General features: G+C 41.1%; 1 protein-coding gene across 4 annotated transcripts in view; it reads left to right on the forward strand.

Annotated features, from left to right (window-relative positions):
* Positions 1 to 27,236, forward strand: part of RABGGTA (Rab geranylgeranyltransferase subunit alpha) — a 114,320-nt gene that overhangs the window by 72,919 nt on the left and 14,165 nt on the right. For all 4 annotated transcript variants that reach the window (XM_075828861.1, XM_075828862.1, XM_075828863.1 and 1 more), the window contains one exon: positions 16,308 to 16,396. In XM_075828861.1, coding sequence (XP_075684976.1) covers positions 16,308 to 16,396 — 89 coding nt within the window. The remainder of the gene's footprint in view (positions 1 to 16,307; positions 16,397 to 27,236) is intronic.

A 27,236-nucleotide genomic window follows, 5' to 3' on the forward strand; every position in this document is an offset into this window, starting at 1 on the left:
AATCCACTGCGTATTCATTTCTGAAAAACACCTGTGGAGTCTAAATTCTCACTACATCCCTTGATAAATGCCTTTAGGGGTGTAGTTTCTAAAACGGGGTCACTTTTGTTTGGTACATCAGTGGTTTTGCAAATGCAACATGGCGTCCGCAAACCATTCCAGCAAAATCTACGCTCCAAAAGATAAATACCGCTCCTTTTCTTCTGAATGCTCCCGTATACGTAAACAGCCGATTATAACCACATATGGGGTGTTACCGTACTCGGGAGAAATTACTTTACAAATGTTGGGGTGCTTTTTCTTCTCTATTCCTTGCAAAAATGAAAAATGTGTATCTAAAACGACATCTTGTTTGAAAAAAAAATTATTTTTCATTTTCATGGCTTAATTCTAATTAATTCAGCAAAAAACCTTTGGGATCAAAATTTTAACTATACCCCTAGATGATTCCTCAGGGGGTGCAGTTTCCCAAATGGTGTCACTTTTGGGGTGTTTCCACTGTACTAGTACTACAGGGGCTCAGCAAATATGACATGACACCCAGAAACCATTCCAAAATCCAAATGGTGCTCCTTCCATTCTGAGCCCTACCGTGTGTCCAAACAGATGTTTGTGACCACATGTGGGGTATTATTTTACTCGGGAGAAGTTGCTTTACAAATGTTGCGGTGCTTTTTCTCCTTCAGTCCTTGTGGAAATGAAAAAAAAATACCTAAACCTACATTTTCTTTGAAAAAATTTAGATTTTCATTTTTACGGCCTACTTACAATAAGTTCTGTAAAAAAACTGGCTGGTCAAAATGATTGCTACACCCCTAGATAATTTCCTCATGGGGTGTAGTTTCCAAAATGGGGTCACTTGTTGGGGGTTTCCACTGTTTTGTCCCCTCAGGAGCTTTGCAAATGCGACATGGCCTCCGCAAACCATTCCTGCTAAATTTGAGTTCCAAAAGCCAAATGGCGCTCTTTCCCTTCTCAGCCTCGCTGTGTGTCCAAACAGCCGTTTATTACCACATGTGGGGTATTGTTTTACTCGGGAGAAATTTCTTTACAAATTTTATGGTGCTTTTTCTCCTTTAGTCCTTGTGGAAATGAAAAAAAATTAGCTAAACCTACATTTTATTTGAAAAAATTTAGATTTTCATTTTCACAGCCTACTTGCAATAATTTCTTCAAAAAACCTGTGGGGTCAAAATGCTCACTATACCCCTAGATAATTTCCACAAGGGGTATAGTTTCCAAAATGGGGTCACTTGTTGGGGGTTTCCACTGTTTTGTCCCCTCAGGGGCTTTGCAAATGTGACATGGCCTCCGCAAACCATTCCTGCTAAATTTGAGCTCCAAGAGCCAAATGGCGCTCTTTCCCTTCTAAGCCCTGCCGTGTGTCCAAACAGCCGTTTATTACCACATGTGGGGTATTGTTTTACTCGGGAGAAATTGCTCTACAAATGTTGTTGTGCTTTTTCTACTTTAGTTCTCTTGGAAATGAAAAAAAATTAGCTAAACCTACATTTTATTTGAAAAAATGTAGATTTTCATTTTCATGACCTAGTTCCAAAAATTTTTGCAAAAAAACTGGCCGGTCAAAATGCTTGCTACACCCCTAGATAAATTCCTCGAGGAGTATAGTTTCCAAAATGGGGTCACTTGTTAGGGGTTTCCACTGTTTTGTCCCCTCAGGGGCTTTGCAAATGTGACATGGCCTCCGCAAACCATTCCTGCTAAATTTGAGCTCCAAGAGCCAAATGGCGCACTTTCCATTCTAAGCCCTGCCGTGTGTCCAAACAATCGTTTATTACCACATGTGGGGTACTGTTTTACTCGGGAGAAATTGCTCTACAAATGTTGTGGTGCTTTTTCTACTTTAGTTCTTTTGGAAATGAAAAAAAATTAGCTAAACCTAGATTTTATTTGAAAAAACGTAGATTTTCATTTTCATGGCCTAGTTCCAAAAATTTTTGCAAAAAAACTGGCCGGTCAAAATGCTCACTATACCCCTAGATAAATTCCTCGAGGGGTGTAGTTTCCAAAATGGAGTCACTTTTGGGGGGTTTCCACTCTTTTAGTTCCACTAGACCTGTTCAAAGCGGATATGGTGCCTAAAATATATTCTAATAAAAAGGAGGCCCAAAATCCACTAGGTGTTCCTTTGCTTCGGAGGCCGGTGCTTCAGTCCATTAGCGCACTAGGGCCATATGTGGGATATTTCCTAAAACTGCAGAACCTGGGCAATAAATATTGAGTTGCATTTCTTGGGTAAAACATTCCGTGGTACAAAAAAAATGGATTCAAAATGAATTTCTGGAAAAAAATAATGAACTTTGTAAATTTCACCTCTACTTTGCCTTAATTCCTGCGCAACGTCTAAAGGGTTAAGAAACTTTCTAAATGCTGTTTTGAATACTTTGATGGGTGCAGTTTTTAAAATGGGGTGACTTATTGGGGGTTTCTAATATCTAAGGACCTCAAAGCCACTTCACAACTAAACTGGCCCCTGTAAAAATAGCATTTTGACATTTTCTTGAAAATGTGAGAAATTGCTGCTAAAGTTCTAAGCCTTGTAACGTCCTAGAAAAATAAAATGATGATCAAAATACGATGCCAATATAAAGTAGACATATGGGGGATGTTAGTTAGCAACATTTTTGTGTGGTATAACTGCCTGTCTTACAAGCAGATACATTTAAATTGAGAAAAATGCTAATTTTTGAAATTTTTCGCTAAATTTTGGTGTTTTTCACAATTAAATACTGAATGTATCGGGCAAATTTTGCCAGTAACATAAAGTCCAATGTGTCACGAGAAAACAATCTCAGAATCGCTTGGATAGGTAAAAGCATTCCGGAGTTATTACCACATAAAGTGAAACATGTCAGATTTGAAAAATGAGGCTCTGTCAGGAAGGTCAAAAGTGGCCAAAGAGGGAAGGGGTTAAAGTGTAGCTAAACGTTTAACACTGAGGCCCCCACCAATCGCTAAAACGAAGCAACTGAAGCCCTTGTGTCAGCGCTCAGCCGCTTCGTGTCTGTTCGGCTTTTTCCGGAAATAAATGTATCGGAGTATAGGCCCATAGACTTTCTATTGAGTCCATACTCCGATAACCTGTGTTGGTGAATAAAATAATATTTTTCTATTGGAGCGCTGCGGTTTCCTCCTCCTTATTTGGATTGCCTATTTCCCCCGGAACCGGGGTTATCTACTGCGGGCACCCCCACTGAAGTTGGGAGTCTTGTATGATCCATATGATTTGGTTGCTGGCTGTGCTGCTGATATCTTTTTTCTGTTGTATGACATGCCATAAGTTTGTTAAACATTTAGCTACACTTCAATAAAAAAAAAAGACATGAACGGCACAACTGTTTGTGTGTATTAGTTTATTTACATTGTCTTTGTCTATAATTGTGACTTAACCACTTAACGCAACTTGACGCAACTGTCTGTCATGGTTTGCACTGCATTAAGGCACCATGAAGTACAGTTACGTCATGGTGCTTTTCTGTCACCCTGTCAAAAGACATGGTGACAGAACAATGACATCGGCTGTCACAGACAGCCGATAGTCACTGTGACTCGTCGGGGGAACAATCGCGGCGCCGCCAGCTATCGCAGTGATTGGTCAGTCAGTAGTGACTGACTAATCACAGTATTGCAGCATGGTTACCGGGATAAAAAATCCGGGTACCCACACTAGCCGATCGGCTGTTGGCAATAGGAGGCCTAACAATGGCCCCCTATCTGCCAAGTACGGCGGCCTGTTTGGCCCCGCCCGGAGGCGGGGCTTAAAAGCCTTCCGGCCGCAGATGAAAGATGGCGGCGGGCTCAGAAGCTGAGCCTGTGCCATCAGCCGAAGGGTATCAGCTGTATGTTACAGCTGACATCCTGCTGTAACGGCAGGGAATGGAGCTAGCGATCAAAAGTGATCGCGGCATCTTAGTGGTTTCCAGGAGATCGGTATCACTGCCATATGGTCGCACGGAAGCCAATCGTTGCTATGGGAACTGGATGCCAATAGTGGCTTACTGGTCTGCCACGTACGGAAGCCTATTAGACCCCGCCCGGAGGCGGAGCCTAATAGGCTTGCTGTCAGTGAATAGCTGACAGCTCTAATGCATTGTATTACGTGGGTAGTGCAATCTATTCAAATAAAGATGAGAGGTGCAGGTCTTCAAGTCCCCCAGTGGGACAAAAAAAAGTTATAAAAATGTTCAGCAAAAGTTAAAAAATTTACAGAAAAAAATGGATTAAAACTGATTTTCTGAAAAAAAAAAAATTACATTTGTAAATTTCAACTTTAATTTGCTTTAATTCTTGTGAAACGCCTAAAGGGTTAAGACACTTTCTATATGCTGTTTTGAATACTTTGAGGGGTTCAGTTTTTAGAATGGGGTGATTTATAGGGGTTTATAGTATATAAGGCCCTCAAAACCAGTTCAGAACAGAACCGGTCCCTAAAATAAGGCTTTTGAAATTTTCTTAGAAACTTTAGCAGCAATTTCTCACATTTCCAAGCCTTTTAATGTCCTAGAAAAATAAAAGAAGTTCAAAAAACGATGAAAACATAAAGTAGACATATGGGATATGTGAAATACCGTGTTTCCCCGAAAGTAAGACAGTGTCTTACTTTCTTTTTATCCCCAAAATCCCCACTATGTCTTACTTTCGGGGTATGTCTTATATTGCGTTGCGTTGCTCGATTTTCTAGATAGTCACTGTTCATGGTGCTGAAAGAGTTAAACTGTTTCAGCACCATGGACAGTGACTTCCGATCCCAATAAACATGAACCTGTCAAAAAAAAAAGAAGTTCTGACTTACCGATAACTCCCGGCGTCTTCCTCCAGTCTGACCTCCCGGGATGACGATTCAGGCCAAGTGACAGCTCCAGCCAATCACAGGCCAAGCACAGCCTGCAGCGGTCACATGGACTGGCGCGTCATCCAGGGAGGTGGGGCCCGATGTCGAGAGGCGCGTCACCAAGGACGCGTCACCAAGGCAACGGCCGGGAAGTTCTCGGTAAGTACGAACTTTTTCTTTTTTTCACGGCATTCACTGTCGAGGGTGCTGAAAGAGTTAGCTCTTTCAGCACCTTGGACAGTGACGGGCGTCGACTAGACTCATCTCTGATGGCGGCTGCGCGAAAATCACGCAGCCGCACATCAGAAATACCCCCGTGTTTCCCCGAAAGTAAGACATATGTCTTACTTTCGGGGTACGGCTTATATTAGCCGACCCCCCTGAAACCCCCGATACGTCTTACAATCGGGGGTGTCTTACTATCGGGGAAACACGGTAGTTGCTATTTTGTGTGGTATTACCATCTGTCTTACAAGCAGATACATTTACATTTTTTTAAAAATTCAATTTTTTGCAATTTTTTCTTAATATTTTGGTGCTTTTCATAAATACACACTGAATGTGTTGACCAAATTTTACCACTAACTTAACCCTATTTTGGACCTTAATGACCAAGCTATTTTTTACGTTTTTCAATCGTCGCATTCCAAGAGCTATAACCTTCTTATTTTTGCGTCGACATAGCTGTATAAGGTCTTGTTTTTTTGCGGGACAAGTTGCACTTTTTAATAGCACCATTTTGAGGTACATATTATTTATTGATTAACTTTTATTAACTTTTTTTTTGGGGGGAATAGAAAAAAATCTGACATTTCGCCACTCTTTTGCGTCCTAAATCTACGCCGTTTACCGTGTGGTATAAATAACACAATAACTTTATTCAGCGGGTTGTTACGATTGCAACGATACCAAATTTGTATAGTTTTTGTATGTTTTACTACTTTTACACAGTAAACGCTTTTTTTTCAAAATTATTTGTTTTTGTGTCTCCATATTTGAAGAGCCGTAACGTTTTTATTTTTTCGCCGATGCGGTTGTATGAGGGCTTTTTTTTTGCGGGAAGACTTGTAGTTTTTATTGGTACCATTTTGGATTAGATGCGACTTTTTGATCACTTTTTATTACATTTTTTTAAAGTCAGTATTCACAGAAAACAGCAATTTTTCCATAGTTTTTTATTTTTTTTACGGCGTTCACCGTGCGGGTTAAATAATATAATAGATTTATAGTGGGGGTCGTTACGGATGCGGCAATACCAAATATGTGTTACTTTTTAACTTTATTTTGTTTTTTTAATAGTAAAGCATTTTGTAAGGGGAAAAGTTGGGTTTTTCATTTTTTTTCCCATTTTTTTTTAAATTAACTTTATTAAACTTTTTTTTCACTTTTTTACTAGTCCCATTAGGGGACTATAATATGCGATTCTGCGATCGCATTTATAATACACTGCAATACTTTTGTATTGCAGTGTATTACTGCCTGTCCTTTTAACACAGACAGGCATCTGCTAGGTCATGCCTGCGGCATGATCTAGCAGGCATTCACTCCAGGCAGCCTGGGGGCCTTTATTAGACCCCCGGCTGCCATTACAGACACAGACACTCGGCGATCGTATCGCCGGGTGTCGGTGGGGGAGAGAGGGAGCTCCCTCCCTCTCTCCAAAACCACTCCGATGCGGCGCTCGCTATTGAGCACCGCATCTGAGGGGTTAAACGTGTGAGATCGATACTAACATCGATCTCACACTGCAGAGCAGGGACGCTCCCAGCCCTCAGCTGCCTCTATCAGCTGAGAGCAGGGAGATCTGACAGTTCCCTGCTCTGTAAACTTATTCCGATGCCGCGACGTAAAAAGTCTATGGCATCGGAATAAGGCCCGTTAGTGACCGACGTAGAAACACGATGGGTCGGTCACTAACGGGTTTAAGTCCAATGTGTCACGAGAAAACAATCTAAGAATTGCTTGAAAAAATAAAACATTTCAAAGTTATTTCCACTTCAAGTGATACATGTCAGATTTGGAAAAAAATAAATGGTCTGGTCCTTAAGGCCAAAACAGACTTAGTCACTAAGGGGTTAATTAACACAGACCACATTTTATTAGTAATCAATGCAGAAATCCAGGTAATTCCAAAGAGTACAAACACACACACACACACACACACACACTATATCTAAACTAGAATTTTTCAATATCTCACCGGTATTTGCTATTAACCCCTTCCCGACATTTGTCGTAAGTATACGTCAGGGAAAGCTAGTGCATCCCGCATTTTGCCGTACGACAGAAGAGGAGTCCGTGGCATCATCGCCGGATGTCAGCGGTGCATTACTGCTGACATCCGGCTGTAATGGCGGGGACCGAAATTAGCTTCGATCCCCGCCATTAACCCCTTAAATGCAGCGGTCAAAAGTGATCGCTGCATTTAAGGTGTTTGCAGCTCATCGGCACCCCAGCAATAAAATTGCCAGGGTTCCGATGACTGCAACGGCAACCGGAGGCCTAATACTGGCCTCCCGGTCTGCCTAGCACGGAAGCCATTCAGGCCCCGCCCAGAGGCGGGGCCTGAAAGGCTTTCGTAGCCGATGGCAAGATGACGCCAGCTCAGGAGCTGAGTCGGCGTCATCAGCGGTGGATGTCATTTGTATGTTACAGCTGACATCCACCTGTAACGGCAGGAACCGGAGCTAGCTCCGATCCCTGCCATTAACCCCTTAGATGCAGCGATCGAAATCAATCGCTGCATCTTACAGGTTGCTAGCAGATCGGCAGCCCTGCCATGTTGTAGCAAGGCTGCCGACTGCTGCTATGGCAACAGGAGGCCTAACAATGGCCTCCTGCTCTGCCATTACGGAAGCCAATTAGGCCCCGCTGAGAGGCGAAGCCTAATCGGCTTGCTGTCAGTGAATGACTGACAGATCAAATACATTGCACTACAAAAAAAAAAAATCAGACAGTTGGACCTTCAAGTCCCCTAGTGTAAAAAAAAGTTGTAAAACATATAATAAAAGTTTCAAGTAACAAAATAAAACACAATTGTCCTTTTCCCTTATCCAGTCCTTTATTATTGAAAAAAATAAACCGTACGTATTTGGTATTGCTGCGACCGTAACAGCCTGAACGATAAAAATATTATATTATTTTTCCGCGCGATAAATGGCGTAAAAAATAACCCTTAAAAAAAATACCAGAGTTTTTTGGACACTTTGCCCTACAAATATTGGAATAAAAAGTGATCAAAAAGTCTCATGTATCCAAAAATGGTACCTTTAAAAACTATAGCTCGTTTCGCAAAAAACAAGCCCTCATACAGCTCCGTCGACAAAAGTAATTTTGTTGTGCAAAAAGTTGTAAAACATAAAATAGTGCTATAAGTATAAAAAAAACTATGCCAGAATTGCTGTTTTTTGGTCACCTTCCTCCCAAAAAATAGGATAAAAAGTGATTACAAATTCGCATGTACCCGAAATGGTGCCAATAAAAACTACAGCTTGTCCCGCAAGAAAAAGTCCTCCTACCACTGCGTCTATCAAAAAATAATTAGGCCCCATAATCCACTAGGTGCTCCTTTGCTTCTGAGGCCTGTGCTTCAGTACATTAGTGTGCTAGGGCCACATGTGGGATATTTCCTAAAACTGCAGAGTCGGGGCAATAAATACTGAGTTGCGTTTCTCTGTTAAAACTTTCTGTGTTACAAAAAAAAAATATTAAAAATGAATTTCTGCAACAAAAAAATTGTAATTTGTAAATTTCACCTCTACGTTGCTTTAATTCCTGTGAAACGTCTAAAGGGTTAAGAAACTTTATAAATGCTGTTTTGAATAGTTTGAGGGGTGAAGCTTTTAAAATGGGGTGACTTATTGGGGGTTTCTAATATATAAGGCCCTCAAAGCCACTTAACAGCTGAACTGGCCCCTGTAAAAATAGCCTTTTGAAATTTTCTTGAAAATGTGAGAAATTGCTGCTAAAGTTCTAAGCCTTGTAACATCCTAGAAAAATAAAAGGATGTTCAAAAAAACAATGTTAATCTAAAGTAGACATATGGGCGATGTTAATTCGCAACTATTTTGTGTGTTAACTGCCTGTCTTACAAGCAGACAGATGTAAATTTAGAAAAATGCTAATTTTTGCAATTTTTTGCAAAATTTTGCTGTTTTTCACAATTAAATACGGAATATATTGAGCAAATTTTGCCAGGAACATAAAGTTCAATGTGTCACGAGAAAACAATCTCCGAATCGCTTGGATAAGTAAAAGCATTCAGAAGTTATTAACACATAAAGTGAGACATGACAGATTTGAAAAATGAGGCTCCATCAGGAAGGTCAAAAGTGGCCAAAGAGGGAAGAGGTTAAGGCCTCATGCCCACTTCAGTTTTTTCCTTCAGGGTGCTATCCGTTTTTGTCACTGATGGCACCCTGAACCCATTGATTTCAATGGGGCCATGCACACTTCCGTTGTTTTAACGGAACCGTGCGGCCGTTCCGTCAAAAGTAGGGCAGGTCCTACTCCTATCCATTTTTGACAGAACAGTCTCGGCCTTCTCATTGAATTTGGTCCATGAAACAACGGACTGCACACGGAAGCCATCCGTGTGCAGTCCGTGTGTGACGGGACCGTCAATAACGGCCGTTCAACGACCGAAGCGTGCATGAGGCCTAAAGGAGCATTTCTATATAGCAAATATTTTTACTATTCAGTTTATTCCAATATTTGTAAATGCACAAAATAATCAACAATAAAATAATTTTTTTTTAATTAATGTTTACAATTGATCGTCCATACATAATATTTATTGTAAAATAGTAACATGTATATGGTTGTACTCCATTTTGTACTGCTGTACTGTATTAGTAGTGCAGCTGATGATACGGGCATAATTGTCCATAGTATGTATGATTGGTGTAAACATCCATCTTATGGTCGTAACAATATCGGTAGTCTATTATGCTCAATTGGCGATGGAAGATGGTAATGTATAAATTTACCATGTTCAGACGTAACGGGTATGTTGCAGATTTTTTTTTATTCCGATTCCGTACATTACAGTACAATACCTTTTTTAAAAAAAAAAAACCAACTCTCATATAATGGGGAAAATGGGGTGGAAATCAGCAGCATGCCTGTTATCTTGCATATTTACATGGATTTTTGTCTGGGATTTATCATTCTCATGTATGTGTTAAAGACAGCTCAGCAATGCTTCAAACAATGCTGTCTTTCTGAAGCTGTCACAGCTTGTTCAAAACATTCCTGCTTACATGCTACTTGCCTGTTACACATATATGAGAATCTGTATCCTGTAATTTTTATAATTTGGCATCTACTACATGAGTGGGCCGCAGAAGTATTTGGCTACTTACATAGTTACATAGTTTAGTATGGTTGAAAAAAGACACATGTCCATCAAGTTCAACCAAGGGATGGGAAAGGGGAAGTAAAAAAAATTCTACCCATAAGAGCTTATATTTTTTTGTTCTAGGAAATTATCTAAGCCTTTTTTAAAGCCATCTACTGTCCCTGCTGTGACCGGCTCCTGCGGTAGACTATTCCATAGATTCACAGTAAAGAAGGCTTGTCACCTCTGCAGGTTAAACCTTTTTTTTTATCCAGACGGAGGGAGTGCCCCCTTGTTTTTTGAGGGGGTTTTAAATGGAACAGGATTTCACCATATTTTTTGTATGTGCCATTAATATATTTATATAAATTAATCATGTCCCCTCGTAGTCGTCTTTTTTTCAAGGCTAAATAGGTTTAAATCTTTTAATCTTTCCTCATAACTAGATTCTCCATGCCCCTTATTAGCTTCGTTGCTCTTCTTTGTATTTTTTCTAACTCCAGGGCATCTTTTCTATGAACTGGAGCCCAGAACTGAACTGCATATTCTAGATGAGGCCTCACTAATGCTTTGTAAAGTGGTAATATTACATCCCTGTCCCGCGAGTCCATGCCTCTTTTAATACACGACAATATCCTGCTGGCCTTTGAAGCAGCTGATTGACACTGCATGCTGTTATTTAGTTTATGATTTACAAGTACACCCAGATCCTTCTCAACAAGTGACTCCCCCAGTGTAGCTCCCCCTAGGACATATGATTGCAGGTTGTTCGTACCCAGGTGCATAACTATACATTTATCTACATTAAACTTCATTTGCCAAGTGGACGCCCAAACACTCCGTTTGTTTGTTTGTTTGCAATTCACAAACATCTTCCATAGACTGAACATTACTACATTGCTTGGTGTCATCTGGAAAAATAGAAATAGTGCTATTAATCTTATCCTCTATATCGTTAATAAATAAGTTGAATAATAGTGGTCCCAGCACTGAACCCTGGGGTACACCACTCATAACCGGGGGCCATTCAGAGTAGGAATCATTGACCACAACTCTCTGGATAGGGTCCTTGAGCCAATTCTCAATCCAATTACAAACTATACTATCTAAACCTATAGTCCTTAATTTACCCATTAGACGTCTATCAGGGACAGTGTCAAATGCCTTTGCAAAGTCCAAAAACACTATATCCACAGCGGCACCTCTATCTAGGCTACTGCTCACCTCTTCATAAAAACAAATCAGGTTGGTTTGACAGCTTCAGTCCTTCGTATTACAAGCGACAGCCAGCATGGTTTTACTATTTTTTTGTCACATACTCCTGTATATAGTCCCTCAATAGCCCCTCAAACTTTTTCCCCACAATGGATGTTAAGCTTACTGGTCTATAATTACCCGGGGAAGACCTAGAGCCCTTTTTGAAAATAGGCACCACATCTGCCCTGCGCCAATCCCTTGGCACTGTAACAGTCACTAGAGAATCTCTAAATATTATGGAGGCTACAGTTGATTCTGCAGCAGCATCAGCGTTTGCAGGTAAGCAGCTACATCGACTTACCTGCAAACGCTGATGCTGCTGCAGAATCAACTGTAGCCTCTGGTGCCGGTGTCCTCGCTCGTCTGACACGATGCAGGACCTGTGAGTGACGTCACAGCGTGATCTCTCGAGAACACACTGTGTCTGCACTGCCAGAAACTGGGCGTTCTGAAGAGAAGTGGATGATACTTCTCATCAGAACGCCCAGCTAGTAAAAGTATTAAAAACACCCCGATGTACGCACATAATACACGCCCACTTGGACTTTTACTTTTAAACAACACCCACTTGGACTTTTGCAAGCCTCATTTGCATAACTACAAAAATGGTCATAACTTGGCCAAAAATGCTTGTTTTTTAAAAATAAAAACGTTACTGTAATCTACATTGCAGCGCCTATCTGCTGCAATAGCAGATAGGGGTTGCAAAATCTGGTGACAGAGCCTCTTTAAGAACTCTAAGGTATAGCCCATCTGGTCCCAGGGCCTGTGTACGTTTTTGTTTAATTTAGCTTGCACCATATCTACATTCATCCAATTCAGTATATCAACTGATATATTAACAGCACTGGCACCGGTTACATCAGCTGCTCTTTCTTCTGTAGTATATACAGAGCTGAGGAACCCATTTAGTAACTCTGCCTTCTCTTGATCCCCTGTGAGCAACTCCAAATTACACTATCTAGGGGTCCTACATGTTCAGGCCTTGGTTTTTTTGCATTTATATATTTGAAGAATTTTTTGGGATTTGTTTTAACTTTCCTTGGCCACCAGCCTTTCATTTTGTATTTTTGCTGATGTTATTACATTTTTACAGTTTTTATTAAGATCTTTATAATTTACAAAGGCTACCACTGTACCCTCAGATTTTTATTTTTCAAATGACCTTTTTTTGTCACATATTGCCCTTTTTACAGAAGGTGTAAGCCATGTGGGGTTTAATTTTAGTCGTTTATACTTGGTACCTATAGGAATACATTTTGCACTATAATTACCCAAAGTAGATATGAAAATCTCCCATTTATCATTTGTCCCATTATTTAACATTAGTTCTTCCCAGTCTATGTCCTGAATTGCATCCCTCATCCTGGGGAAATTGGCCTTCTTAAAATTAAGTGTTTTTGCCCTCCCAGCCTGTGTTTGTTTTTTACAGTATATGTAAAATATAACTATATTGTGATCACTGTTACCTAGGTTTTCACGAACATTGACGTTCCCAACAAGCCCTGCATTATTAGAAATGACCACATCCAATAGAGCTTCACCTCTAGTCGGGTCTTCCACAAACTGGCCCATAAAATTTTCCTGCAACAGGTTGAGGAAATGTCTCCCCTTTGCAGTTGAAACCGATCCATGACACCAATTAATATCCCGGTAATTAAAATCTCCCATTATCACTAAAGTACCCGCCTGTGCAGACAGCTCCATCTGTTTATATAGCTGACCTTCCATATCCCCCGTTATATTGGGGGGGGTCTATAGATTACAACAAAAGTAATTTTTTCAGTGTTTACCTCCCTTTGTAATTCTACCCACAAGGTTTCAACCTCCTCACAATCTTCACCCACTATTGTCTCTTTCACACTCCCTTTCATATCACTTCTCAAATACAGACATATTGCCCTGTTTTTCAGAAACCGTGTAAAACCCTGTAGATTTACAGCCCAGTCGTGTGAAGAGTCTAGCCATGTTTCAGCAACACCCACTATAGCTATATGTTCCTTCAGTACCAAGGCCTCCAGCTCCCCCATTTTGCTTGCTAGACTTCTGGCATTTGTGAGCATACACTTTAACTTGCCTTTTTAAATTTTTCACTTTCAGTATTAGAAATGTGATTATTTGACATTATTTGGGCATTTTTATTTTCATTACTGTTCTGTAACAAAAGGATCTCCTTATCTTATTGCCTAGTCCTCTCCCCGCAGTCTGTTTCTCCCCCCACCAATAGAGTCTGACCCCTCTCTAACCTAACTACCCCTTTTTTTTTTCTACATTGGCCTCCCTCCTCAGCCCTAGTTTAAATACTCCGCCACCCCAGCTAGAATTCTCTCTCCCAGCACAGCAGCCCCCTTCCATTTAGGTGCAAATCCTCTGCAGAATACAGTTTGTACCCCAATGAAAAGTCAGCCCAGTGCTCTAGGAACCAAAAGACTTCTCCTCTACACCAAGACTTAAAGAGACTCTGTCCCCACATTATAAGTGGCCTATATTGTACATGATGTGATAGGCGCTGTAATCTACATTACAGCAGTGTTTTTTTAATTTAGAAAAACGATCATTTTTGAGTTATGACCTATATTAGCTTTATGCTAATGAGTTTCTTAATGAACAACTTGGCGTGTTTTACTTTTTGGCCAAGTGGGTGTTGTACAGAGGAGTGTATGACGCTGACCAATCGGCGTCATACACTTCTCCCCATTCATTTACACAGCACATAGCGATATAACTATATCGCTATGTGCAGCCACATAAACACACTATAACGTTACTGCAGTGTCCTGACAGTGAATATACATTACCTCCAGCCAGGACGTGATGTGTATTCACAATTCTGACACTTCGCTAACACAATCCCGACACTACAGCACAGCAAGCGTAATCTCGTTTGAAATGACCGTTTACAGCATAATCTCGCGCGATTACGCTGTCCGTGCTGTAGTGTCGGGATTGTATTAGCGAAGTGTCAGGATTCTGAATATACATCACGTCCTGGCTGGAGGAAATGTATATTCAGTGTCCGTACACTGCAGTAACGTTATAGGGTGTTTATGTGGCTGCACATAGCGATATAGCTATATCGCTATGTGCTGTGTAAATGAATGGAGAGAAGTGTATGACGCTGATTGGTCAGCGTCATACACTCCTCTGTTAATGCCCACTTGGCCAAAAAGTAAAACACGCCCAGTTGTTCATTAAAGTGATCCTGTCATCAACATCTTACCTTCTAAAATCTCCTGACCCCTCAGTGGCCGCAGCTGTCCTTAGTTAATTTATGTGTTCTTCTCTCCTCACGTCCTCCTCTTGCACGAAATATTGTAATTTTAACTTTTACCCCCTTTTATGGTAATTATTTTTACTTTGTGACGGAGGATCTTAACACCGCCCACCTACGCCGCCTGTCAAGCCCTAAATACCGAAATCTTGTTACAAATATTGCGCATGCATGCTTCAACACCCTTCCCTACTTCATTCATACAGAAATAGTTAACTGCGCATGCGCCGCGCGGCTACACACACCCTTTTGTCGTCGTATTTCATACGTCATACTGTGAATCGTTGACACGTTAGTGTCGGCGATTCAGTATGAGTAAGTGACCGGAATGAAGGGGAAGTAGCGCTCGTACGAGCGGCTGCAACCCCTTCAAAACAGCTGATTGGCGGGGGTGTCGGACCCCAACCCATCAACAAGATACTAAAATTAACCTTACCTCCTCTTCGGCCGCAGGTCCTCACTCCAAGTGTCGGGATGCTGTGCACTGCTTTATCCACTCTGCTGTCAGGAGATGGGGGCTGGATTATGAGAAGAACCGACGGCATATGATGACGTAACACTGAGCGCCGAGCATGCGCAGTAAAATAATGTGAGAACAGCTGCTTTAGTGTCTCCATGCGCAAGTACGGGATTTGTGCAGTGGAGTGAGAGAAGCTGTCAATCAAAAACAAGGAGGCGGAGTCAACTCTGAAGCGCTGGAGGAATGAAAATTGTCTCTTTTCGAGTGAAGATTTGACTCTTTTGTTCTCATTTGCATACAGCTCTGGACCACTGAAAAACGGAATACTAAAGGTACAGAGCTTACTTTGAACATTTATGGACAGTGACGTCAGGGGCTCCTCCTGGAGTGGAATCCCCGGCCAGAGCTTTGCCGACGCTCTGGCCTGGGATTCTGCTCCAGGAGGAGCACCTGAAGTCACTGTCCGTATACAAAGGGCTCTGTGGCATCATCTACAGGGGGCACTGTGGCAGTATCTACAGGGGGCACTGTGGCAGTATCTACAGGGGGCACTGTGGCAGTATCTACAGGGGGCACTGTGGCAGTATCTACAGGGGGCACTGTGGCAGTATCTACAGAGGGCACTCTGGCAGTATCTACAGAGGGCACTCTGGCATTATCTACAGATGGCACTGTGGCACGATCTAAAAAGGGGCTGCCCATTCTTGACATTCTTGTGTCTGCCAAACGCTGCCAACTGAGCCGCCAGACTGCATTTAGCGTCACTTAAACTGAATTGTTAAATTAAGCACGTGGAGTAAACTCGCAAATTTCCGTTAGGTTTAAACCTAGCGGTATTATTATAGTAGTGTAGTAGTATTATTATTGTAATGTTATAGTAGTTCAAATAACTGATTGATTAACAATAATTTTGTATTTTATCAAATTTGATGCGGCCCGTCAACTTCACATTTTTTCTCTGTGCGGACTGTTTACCCGGCCAAGTTTGAGACCCCTGGTCTAGGGGCTCCCTCATAGCTGTGAGAACTATAACTTTGCAAGGAATTATTTGAATTCTGTTGGTCATTTGTGAAGCAAATACTGTGTTTTTCTATTATCTCATTTACCATCTCTTGTTTTTTGTGTCTAGGGTGCCTACTGACTATAATTCTCTTAATGCGTGCTCTGGATCCATTACTTTATGAGAATGAGTCTCTCTGTTACTTCGATACACTCAAGGTATATCACAGTATGTGTTGTGTGATCAATTAAATAGCCCCTGTATTTCTGTTATGCAATATTTTTTTATTGTTCCTTTCAGTAATATTTTCATGGATTGTACAGTGACATATTAAACATATACACACACACATACACGCTCATAGCAAGGCAGAAACCATCATCCTTCCCTGCAGGGAAAATGTGACTCACTGATATTCTGATAAAAGCAAGTCTCTGCATTTTTCATTATGAATGTCAATTAATGTGAGCATTTCATAAAGGTGCTGTGTTGGAGTTTTTAAACCTTTTGCCGTGCTGCGCCGCAATAGTATTTCGGGAGCAGGACTGCATTCCCGCACTCCAGAAAACTATTGCAGTTCTATCATAAACTGTCACTGCAAGTGACAGAGCGGGGACAGAACAGTAATGGCAACTGTCATGAACAGCTTACCATCCTTGTCATCTGCTAGAGGACCATTCAGATCGGTCCCTTGCCGGTGGTTCCACATTTCGTGTTTTTTCTTTTTTTCCCCCCTATGTCAACTGTATCTGCGTCCTCCGGACAATGTGGGGGCACTATATGGTGTTGGGGGGCTCTATAGGGGCATTATACTGTGTGGGGGAACTATGGGGCATTGTATGGTATGGGGGCATTATACGATGTGGGGGGGCAGCTATGGGGGCATTATACTGTGTGGGCGGGCAGTGTCGGGTTATATTATATACAGTTGTATACAGCAGGCTCAGGGCATATATATTCAGTGGAGTGGCATTCAAAAAGGGGTGTGGCCTAAATAATCGTTTGTTAATCGTAATCGAGGTTACCTGTTCAAGTAATTGTGATTTTGATTTCGGTCATAATCGCCCAGCCCTACCTATAAAAGTGGACACCACAGGTTACGAGGAAATACATTTTTTTTTAGACACTTTTTTTTTTTTAATCTGAATTGGTTGATTTAATAGTCATTAACTAACTAACGTATACGCAAAAGTTTCATGCCACTCATCCTGACTCCAATATTGCCAGGACCTAACGATGGGAACCTATTAACCCCTTGGCGACATGCCATGTATGTGGCAGCTATCAAGGGGAAGTATGTTACAGCAGACACATCACTGCAATGGGCGGAATAGAAGATCACTTTGATTCCACCTGTTTAACCACTTAGATGCTGGGCCAACAGCGACTATGGCATCTAAGCCGATCGACAGAGGGGGGCGATCGCGGGGTGCCAATGTTTGTTATAGCAGGCTGGGGGCCTGATGAAGGCCCCCTAGTCTGACATCTTTTTGCTCTGGCAGGGCTTAATAGGGGCCATTAAAATCTCAATACTAATGTCTTGCAGTATATTGTGCAAAAAATCCAACGTTCACTGGTTCAAGTTCCCCAGGGGGACAAAAAATTCAAAGCCGTTTTTATTTTTTTTATGTACAAAAAAAACAACCTTTTCCTATTTTTGAAAAAATTTACATAACTGGTATCGCCACATCTATAAAAGTCTGGACTATTCTAATATAATGTTATTTTAACTCACACGGTGAAGGCTGTAAAATAAAAACACCAGAATTGCTGTTTTTTTATTAGTTTATCTCCCCAAGAAATGAAATCAAAAGTGACCAAAAAGTCACTTACCCCAAAACTGTAGCTCGCCCTGCAAAAAACAATCCCTCCAGCACCGCACAATTGACGAAAATATTAAAAAGTTATGGCTCTCAGATTATGGCGACACAAAACTAATTTTATTTTGAACACATAAATATATATATATATATATATACACACACACTACCGTTCAAAAGTTTAGGGTCACCTAGAAATTTCCTTATTTTTGAAAGAAAAGCAGTTTTTTTCAATGAAGATAACATTAAATTAATCAAAAATACACTCTATATATTGTTAATGTGCTAAATGACTATTCTAGCTGCAAACGTCTGGTTTTTAATGCAATATCTACATAGGTGTATAGAGGCCCATTTCCAGCAACCATCAGTCCAGTGTTCTAATGGTACATTGTGTTTGCTAACTGTGTTAGAAGGCTAATGGATGATTAGAAAACACTTGAAAACCCTTGTGCAATTATGTTAGCACCGCTGTAAACTGTTTTGCTGTTTAGAGGAGCTATAAAACTGACCTTCCTTTTAGCTAGTTGAGAATCTGGAGCATTACATTTGTGGGTTCGATTAAACTCTCAAAATTGCTAGAAAAAGAGAGCTTTCATGTGAAACTCGACAGTCTATTCTTGTTCTTAGAAATGAAGGCTATTCCATGCGAGAAATTGCCAAGAAACTGAAGATTTCCTACAACTGTGTGTACTACTCCCTTCAGAGGACAGCACAAACGGGCTCTAACCAGAGTAGAAAGAGAAGTGGGAGGCCCCGCTGCACAACCGAGCAACAAGACAAGTACATTAGAGTCTCTAGTTTGAGAAATGGATGCCTCACAGGTCCTCAACTGGCAGCTTCATTAAATAGTACCCGCAAAACGCCAGTGTCAACGTCTACAGTGAAGAGGCGACTCCGGGATGCTGGCCTTCAGGGCAGAGTGGCAAAGAAAAAGCCATATCTGAGACTGGCTAATAAAAGGAAAAGATTAATATGGGCAAAAGCACACAGACATTGGACAGAGGAAGTTTGAGGTGTTTGGATCACACAGAAGAACATTTGTGAGACGCAGAACAACTGAAAAGATGCTGGAAGAGTGCCTGACGCCATCTGTCAAGCATGGTGGAGGTAATGTGATGGTCTGGGGTTGCTGGTGAAGTGGGAGATTTGTACAAGGTAAAAGGGATTTTGAATAAGGAAGGCTATCACTCCATTTTGCAACGCCATGCCATACCCTGTGAACAGCGCTTGATTGGAGCCAATTTCATCCTACAACAGGACAATGACCCAAAGCACACCTCCAAATTATGCAAGAACTATTTAGGGAAGAAGCAGGCAGCTGGTATTCTATCTGTAATGGCGTGGCTAGCGCAGTCACCAGATCTCAACCCCATAGAGCTGTTGTGGGAGCAGCTTGACCGTATGGTACGCAAGAAGTGCCCATCAAGCCAATCCAACTTGTGGGAGGGCCTTCTGGAAGCATGGGGTGAAATTTCTCCCGATTACCTCAGCAAATTAACAGCTAGAATGTCAAAGGTCTGCAATGCTGTAATTGCTGCAAATGGAGCATTCTTTGACGAAAGCAAAGTTTGAAGGAGAAAATTATTATTTCAAATAAAAATCATTATTTCTAACCTTGTCAATGTCTTGACTATATTTTCTAGTCATTTTGCAGCTCATTTGATAAATATAAGTGTGAGTTTTCATGGAAAAACACAAAATTGTCTGGATGACCCAAGACTTTTGAATGGTAGTGTGTGTATGTGTGTATGTGTATGTGTGTGTGTGTATGTGTGTGTGTGTGTATATATATATATATACACACACACACACACACACACACACACACACAGTGAAGGAAATAAGTATTTGATCCCTTGCTGATTTTGTACGTTTGCCCACTGTCAAAGACATGAACAGTCTAGAATTTTTAGGCTAGGTTAATTTTACCAGTGAGAGATAGGTTATATAAAAAAAAAACTGAAAATCACATTGTCAAAATGATATCTATTTATTTGCGTTGTGCACAGAGAAAAGTATTTGATCCCTTTGGCAAACAAGAATTAATACTTGGTGGCAAAACCCTTGTTGGCAAGCACAGCAGTCAGACGTTTTTTGTAGTTGATGATGAGGTTTGCACACATGTTAGAAGGAATTTTGGCCCACTCCTCTTTGCAGATCATCTGTAAATCATTAAGATTTCGAGGCTGTCGCTTGGCAACTCGGATCTTCAGCTCCCTCCATAAGTTTTCGATGGGATTAAGGTCTGGAGACTGGCTAGGCCACTCCATGACCTTATTGTGCTTCTTTTTGAGCCACTCCTTTGTTGCCTTAGCTGTATGTTTTGGGTCATTGTCGTGCTGGAAGACCCAGCCAGGAGCCATTTTTAATGTCCTGGTGGAGGGAAGGAGGTTGTCACTCAGGATTTGACGGTACATGGCTCCATCCATTCTCCCATTAATGCGGTGAAGTAGTCCTGTGCCCTTAGCAGAGAAACACCCCCAAAACATAATGTTTCCACCTCCATGCTTGACAGTGGGGACGGTGTTCTTTGGGTCATAGGCAGCATTTCTCTTCCTCCAAACACGGCGAGTTGAGTTAATGCCAAAGAGCTCAATTTTAGTCTCATCTGACCACAGCACCTTCTCAGAATCATCCAGATGTTCATTTGCAAACTTCAGACGGGCCTGTAGGATTTTAATCCATTACGGCGTAATGTGTTACCAATGGTTTTCTTGGTGACTGTGGTCCCAGCTGCCTTGAGATCATTAACAAGTTAACCCCGTGTAGTTTTCGGCTGAGCTCTCACCTTCCTCAGGATCAAGGATACCCCACGAGGTGAGATTTTGCATGGAGCCCCAGATCGATGTCGATTGACAGTCATTTTGTATGTCTTCCATTTTCTTACTATTGCACCAACAGTTGTCTCCTTCTCACCCAGCGTCTTACTTATGGTTTTGTAGCCCATTCCAGCCTTGTGCAGGTCTATGATCTTGTCCCTGACATCCTTAGAAAGCTCTTTGGTCTTGCCCATGTTGTAGAGGTTAGAGTCAGACTGATTAATTGAGTCTGTGGACAGGAGTCTTTTATACAGGTGACCATTTAAGACCGCTATCTTTAATGCAGGCAGCAAGTTGATTTGGAGTGTGTAACTGGTCTGGAGGAGGCAGAACTCTTAATGGTTGGTAGGGGATCAAATACTTATTTCTCTGTGCACAATGCAAATAAATATATATAATTTTGACTATGTGATTTTCAGTTTTTTTTTAAATATAATCTATCTCTCACTGGTAAAATTAACCTAGCCTGAAAATTCTAGACCGTTCATGACTTTGACAGTGGGCAAACTTACAAAATCAGCAAGGGATCAAATACTTATTTCCTTCACTGTATATAGTAGATATAAAAAGTCTACACACCCCTGTTAAAATGCCAGGTTTTTGTCATATATCTGATAAATTGACACCTGGCGAATGCAGAGCATTGTGCAGTTACAAGATCCTGCTCATGAAGTGTAGGGACAAAAAAATACATCCTGATACTGACCTTTTATTTATAGCGATGACACAAGCCCTGACCCCTAAATCAATGCTGTGTCTGTTTTAAGAGAAGGGATCAGGAAGGATACAACATATGTATCACGTGCCATTCTAAACTCTGTCCCTGTATGAAATAATGTTTTCGGACTAATCACTCCTTCCTTGATTACTTAATTAAATTACTAGTATACCCATTTTGTCCATTAAAAATTATATATTTAATTTCTATTATCAATATGCCTACGGATAAGGTTTAGTTTTTTTTTTTTAAATTTCATCCCTGAGCCTCGGCAATTAGGGGCCAATACTTTGTAAATTACTAAATTAGACCTAAAAGTGTGCATGGTGCTCTTTCCCTTCTGAGTTCTGTCATATATCCAGGCACATAAGAAGCTCTGTAAATGTAACATGGCATCTGAAAGACATTTGCGCTTCTTCCCTTCTGAGCCCTGGTGTGTGCCCAAATAACTGTTTATGACCTCATATAAGGTATTGCCACACACGGGAGAAATTGTGTAACAAAGTGTGAGGTACTTTTTCTCCTATTACCTCTTGTGAAAAATGTTGAGCTAAAACTATATCATTGAAAAAAATGTAATTTGTCAATTTAGTAGTTAAAGTCTATTAAATTCTATAAAATACCTGTGGGGTAAAAATGGTTGCAACATTCCTAAATTAATTTCTTGAGGGGTGTAGTTTCCAAAATAGAGTAAATTATTGGGGTTCAACTGTACTGGCACCTCAGGGGCTCTGCAAATGCAGCATGTCACCCAAAAGCCATTTAATTAAAATCTATGCTCCAAAAGCCAAATGGCACTTCTTCCCTTCTGAGCCCTGCCTTGTGCTCAAATAGTAGTTATTTGACCACATATGTGGTATTGCCATACTCATGAGAAATTGCGTAACAAATTTTAGGGTGGTCTTTCTCCTATTACCCCTTGTGAAGAAAAAAAAATATTGAACTAAAACTACGTACCATTAGTAAAGATTTTATTTGTCATTTTCACAGACCAATTCTATTAAATTTGATGAAACACCTGTGGGGACAAAATCTTAAATACATTCCTAGATGAATTCCTTGAGGGATAAAGTTTCCCAAATGTTTTTATGGGGGTGTTTTTTAAGTTTTGGCACCAAAAGACATTTTTAAACCTTTAATCGTGCCTAAAATATATTGTAATAAAAAGGACCCCCCCCCCTAAATCTACATGGGCGTCCTTCATTTTTGGTTGGCACACTGGGACCACATATAGGATACTTTTTAAAATCTGCAGAATCTGGACAATAAATATTTGGCTGCATTTCTCTGTTAAAATTTGCTGTGTTACAGTAAAAAAAATAATTTCGTTACGCCAAAAAAAAAAATTAATTTTGCAAAATATACCTCCACTTTGCTTTAAATCCTGTGAAACGTCTAAAGGGTTAGAAACTTTCTAAATGCGACTTTGAATACTTTATGGGGTACAGTTTTTTAAATGTGGTGATTTATAGGGGGTATCTAATATATAGGGCCTTAGTAACTATTTTGTGTGGTATTACAATCTACTTACAAGTAGATAAATTCAGATTTAAAAATTGCTAATTTTTCCAAATTTACTATCATTTAACGCTAACAAAGTACAATGTGTCACAAAAATCTCAGAATCACTTGGATAAGTAAATGCACTCAAAAGTTATTACCACATAAAGCGACATGTCAGATTTGAAAAATGGGGCTGTGTCCACAAGGCCAAAACTGTCTGTGTCCTTAAGGGGTTATTATATAGAATCAACAGGCTGCACTGAAAAGGTTCCAGCGATTTTATAGGGCAGAAAAATAGAGTGCTTTCCAAAAACTGGCAGATCTCTCCCCAAGGCCTCATGCCCAGTTCAGTTTTTTTTCGTCAGGGTGCTATCCGTTTTTTTAACTGATAGCACCCTGACACGTTCATTTCAATGGGGCCATGCACACTTCCGATGTTTTAACGGAACCGTGCAGACGTTCCGTCAAAAGTAGTGCAGGTCCTATTCCTGCCCGTTTTTTACAGAACAGTCTCGGACTTTTCATTGATTTGGTCCGTGAAACAACGGGCTGCCCACTGAAGCCATCCGTGTGCGGTCTGTGATTCACGGAACGGTCATTAGCGGCCGTTCAACGGCACACGGAAGTGTGCGTGAGGCCTAATACAACAGGCATTAGTCCATCCATTATCCCCTTTTCCTAATCTACCAAATCTGATGGATCTTGTCAGAGGAGTGCTAGCAGACAAAACCATAAAGGAAGAAGAATTTTTACTGCACACAGAATTTGCAAAGACTTTCAGGCTTCTATCAAAGCTGTATATAGTATGAAATGTTTGTGCTGGATGCACACAGTAGCCCAAATGTTTTTTTTTTGTTTTTTTTTAAACTAATTTTATTGAAGAATCGTAGTACAAATGCAATCATTATATGAATATAACAATACATAAGTTACAACAGAAATTGAACGAGTTACAGAGCAAGACTTCAAGGAATACACGCATGTAATCAAGCATATACTACAACATCAGCAGCAACAAAAACGGAATTTTTTTAGAACACATGTAGCCTCCATGTATCATCATCAGTTGTGTATCAACGAGAGTCCAACATCATTATAACGTTGCGGGTTATATTGAGTCAATGAAGAGGTACACCATGCTTCCCAAATCTTATGGAATTTAGCAATACTACCCCTTTGCCTATACACTATCCTTTCGTACGGAACAATAGAATTAACCAGAGAAATCCATTTAGCCGTGGTAGGAGGACGCGGGTCCGTCCAACGGATATCAATAGTTTTACGAGCCATAAACAACACCTCCCTAAGGAATATTCTCATGTAGTATGGCCATTCCTCATCCTGTAAGATACCAAACAGATACACTTGTGGAGTAGCTGGAACTGGTATGTGCACAATGTCAGTAGCCTCCCTTACAACATCTTCCCAAAAAGAGGAAACAGCTGGACATGCCCAAATCATATGCCAGAAATCCGACCTTGAAAAGCGGCATCTGTGGCATTCCGTACTCGGGTACCTACCCATTTTGTTCAATCTAACCGGAGTAAGGTAGCTGGTGAATTATGGATAGTTGTATCATCCTATTGCTGACCGCTGGAGATACAAATAGTGGAGAGGCTAGGATCTCCTCCCAATCCCCCTTCGACAAGTCTGGTTTCTGTGCAGTCCACCTGTCTTTCACCTGCAAGGGTGCCCTGACTAATTTGGCCAAAATAAGGGATGTATAAATAGCGGAGATCAAACCTCTGGGACCTAAACACTCCTATCAACGGGAACTGCGATAGGACCAACTCAGAGGATGGGTATTGGGATTGACGACTGCATCTGTGTAAATGATTTGAGGACATTATCCGTATAAACATCCCCAATAGTGCCCACCCCATACTGAATACAAAAGGACGGGGCTAAAGCATCTGACAATTGCGTGAGTATGGGGTTAAACCATAGTGGCATATCCGTTTCCACAGCAGAGTATCCATAAAGAGATTTCGCAGCCATCCACATTCTCTTTTAGCTCCGTAATCTCGCGAGATTTCGTTTCACTTGCCGGAATCTCACAAAAAAGATTCAGAAGTGTCAGGATTCTGAGTACACATAACGTCCAGGCTGGATGGTCATGTGTATTCATTATCAGGACACTGTAGTAATGTTAGGGTTTGTGTATGTAGCTGCACATAGTGATATAACTATATCGCTAGTGCAGTGTAAATGAATGGAGAGGAGTGCATGATGCCGATTGGTCAGCGTCATGCACTACTCTGTACAACGCCCACTTGGTCGAAAGTAAAAATACGCCCACTTGGGCATTAAGAAAGCTCATTAGCATAAACCAAAATCGCTCCTAATGTTGTGAAAATAGATTGTTTTTTTAAATAAAAAGCACTGCTGTCACCTACATTACAGCGCCCATCTCCTTATATAGTAGACAGGGCACTTATAATGTGGTGACAGAGCCTCTTGTCTATTTGCTAATATTTTGGCAAGTATTTTGTAGTCTTTATTCAATAACGAGATCGGGCAATATGAGCCACAATCCAAAGGGTCCTTGTCGGGTTTTAACAGGACAATGATAGTGGCATCATACATACTATCTGGTAATCTACCGGCGCCAGGGGCGTGAGAGAACATAGAGCAAAGTGAGGGGATGAGATGGTCAGCGTATTTATGATATACCTCAATAGGGATCCTGTCCGGGCCCGATGCCTTCCCCTTAGACAGATCTTTCAAAGCTTCTATTACTTCCTCCTCTGAAATTTCAGTCTAAAGCTTCCCTACCTGCTTCATTCAGAGTCGGGAATGAGATACCATCCATGTAGGACATGAAGTCAGTTAGATCATAGTTGGATTGGGAGGCGTACAGTTCCCTGTAAAACTGCGCAAATGTCTCTGCAATACCCGGGGAGTGCGTCCGGCATCTACCAGAATAATCTCTAATTTTTAAAATAGCTGGGCTTTGAGTATTTTGATGAATTAAATGAGCTAAAAGTTTACTGGACTGATTAACCAATTCATAGTATGTCTGTTTTGCAAAATCTAACTTCCTATTAGCTTTTTCCTGTAGCAGCAATAAGTATTTCCGACCAATTTGCAACTAGAGGTCCTTATTAGTGTCAGTAGGATCAGCAATGTATTTTTCCTCTAAGGCGAAATTCACACGAACGTGTGCGTTTTGAGCGTTGCAGTTCTGTGTGTCACAGGTGTTTGGGGCGTGGCTGCGTGATTTTCACACATATGCCATTCTTATGACACGCGGTTTTGAGGTTTAGAAAAAGAAATGAAGGAGGTGGTTTTATTTTTCCCTTCATTTCTTGATCTACTGCTGCGCGAATCACGGAAGTGCGTCCGTGTGATGCGCCTGGTTTTCACACACCCATTGACTTCAATGGGTGCGTGATGCGCAAAACACGCTCAAGTATAGGACATTTTGCGAGTTTTACGCAGCGGACACGGACTGTCTGAACGGCCCCCATTGAGTTACATATGTCCGTGCGACGCGCTTGAAACACGTTCGTGTAAATAAGGCCTTATTCACACGAACGTGTATTACGTCCGTGATACGCGCGTGAAAATCATACGCGTCGCACGGACCTATGTTAGTGAATGGGGCCGTTCAGACAGTCCGTGATTTTCACGCTGCGTAAAACTCAAGATGTCCTATACTTGCCCGTTTTTCGCCTATCATGCACCCATTGAAGTCAATGGGTGTGTGAAAATCGCGCACGGCTCATGGAAGCACTACCGCGTGCCGCGCGTGATTCGCGCTACAGTAGTAAAATAAATGAATGAAAAAAGACAAGCACCTCCTGCTTTTATGTTTTTGTAAACATAAAAACAGAGTGTCATCACGCTGCCATATGCGCGGAAATCGCACAGGCACGCACTATATACAGATGCCTCACTGAACTTTTGCGCGTGCAAAACGGACACGTTTAAGGCCTAAGGCTGTGCAATGCATCGCCGTATCAGACTCTTTTTTTTGGAGGAGTCTCGTTTTAAATAAGAAATAGTGGAGCGAAGGCAACCTCGAAGATAGGCATACAAGGTGTCCCATAAAATACTGGAATCTGCAAATAACCTGTGGTCAAGATTGAATACCTCTAATTGATCTGGAATTCTGTCTTGAGGACCGATCAGAGTCAACCAAAGGGGTGTATTTTCCAACTCTAGGGCAATGATGGGCCTGGAGGCTTAAAGC

The sequence above is a fragment of the Rhinoderma darwinii genome, chromosome 1, assembly GCF_050947455.1.
Source record: "Rhinoderma darwinii isolate aRhiDar2 chromosome 1, aRhiDar2.hap1, whole genome shotgun sequence".
Lineage (NCBI taxonomy): Eukaryota > Metazoa > Chordata > Amphibia > Anura > Rhinodermatidae > Rhinoderma > Rhinoderma darwinii.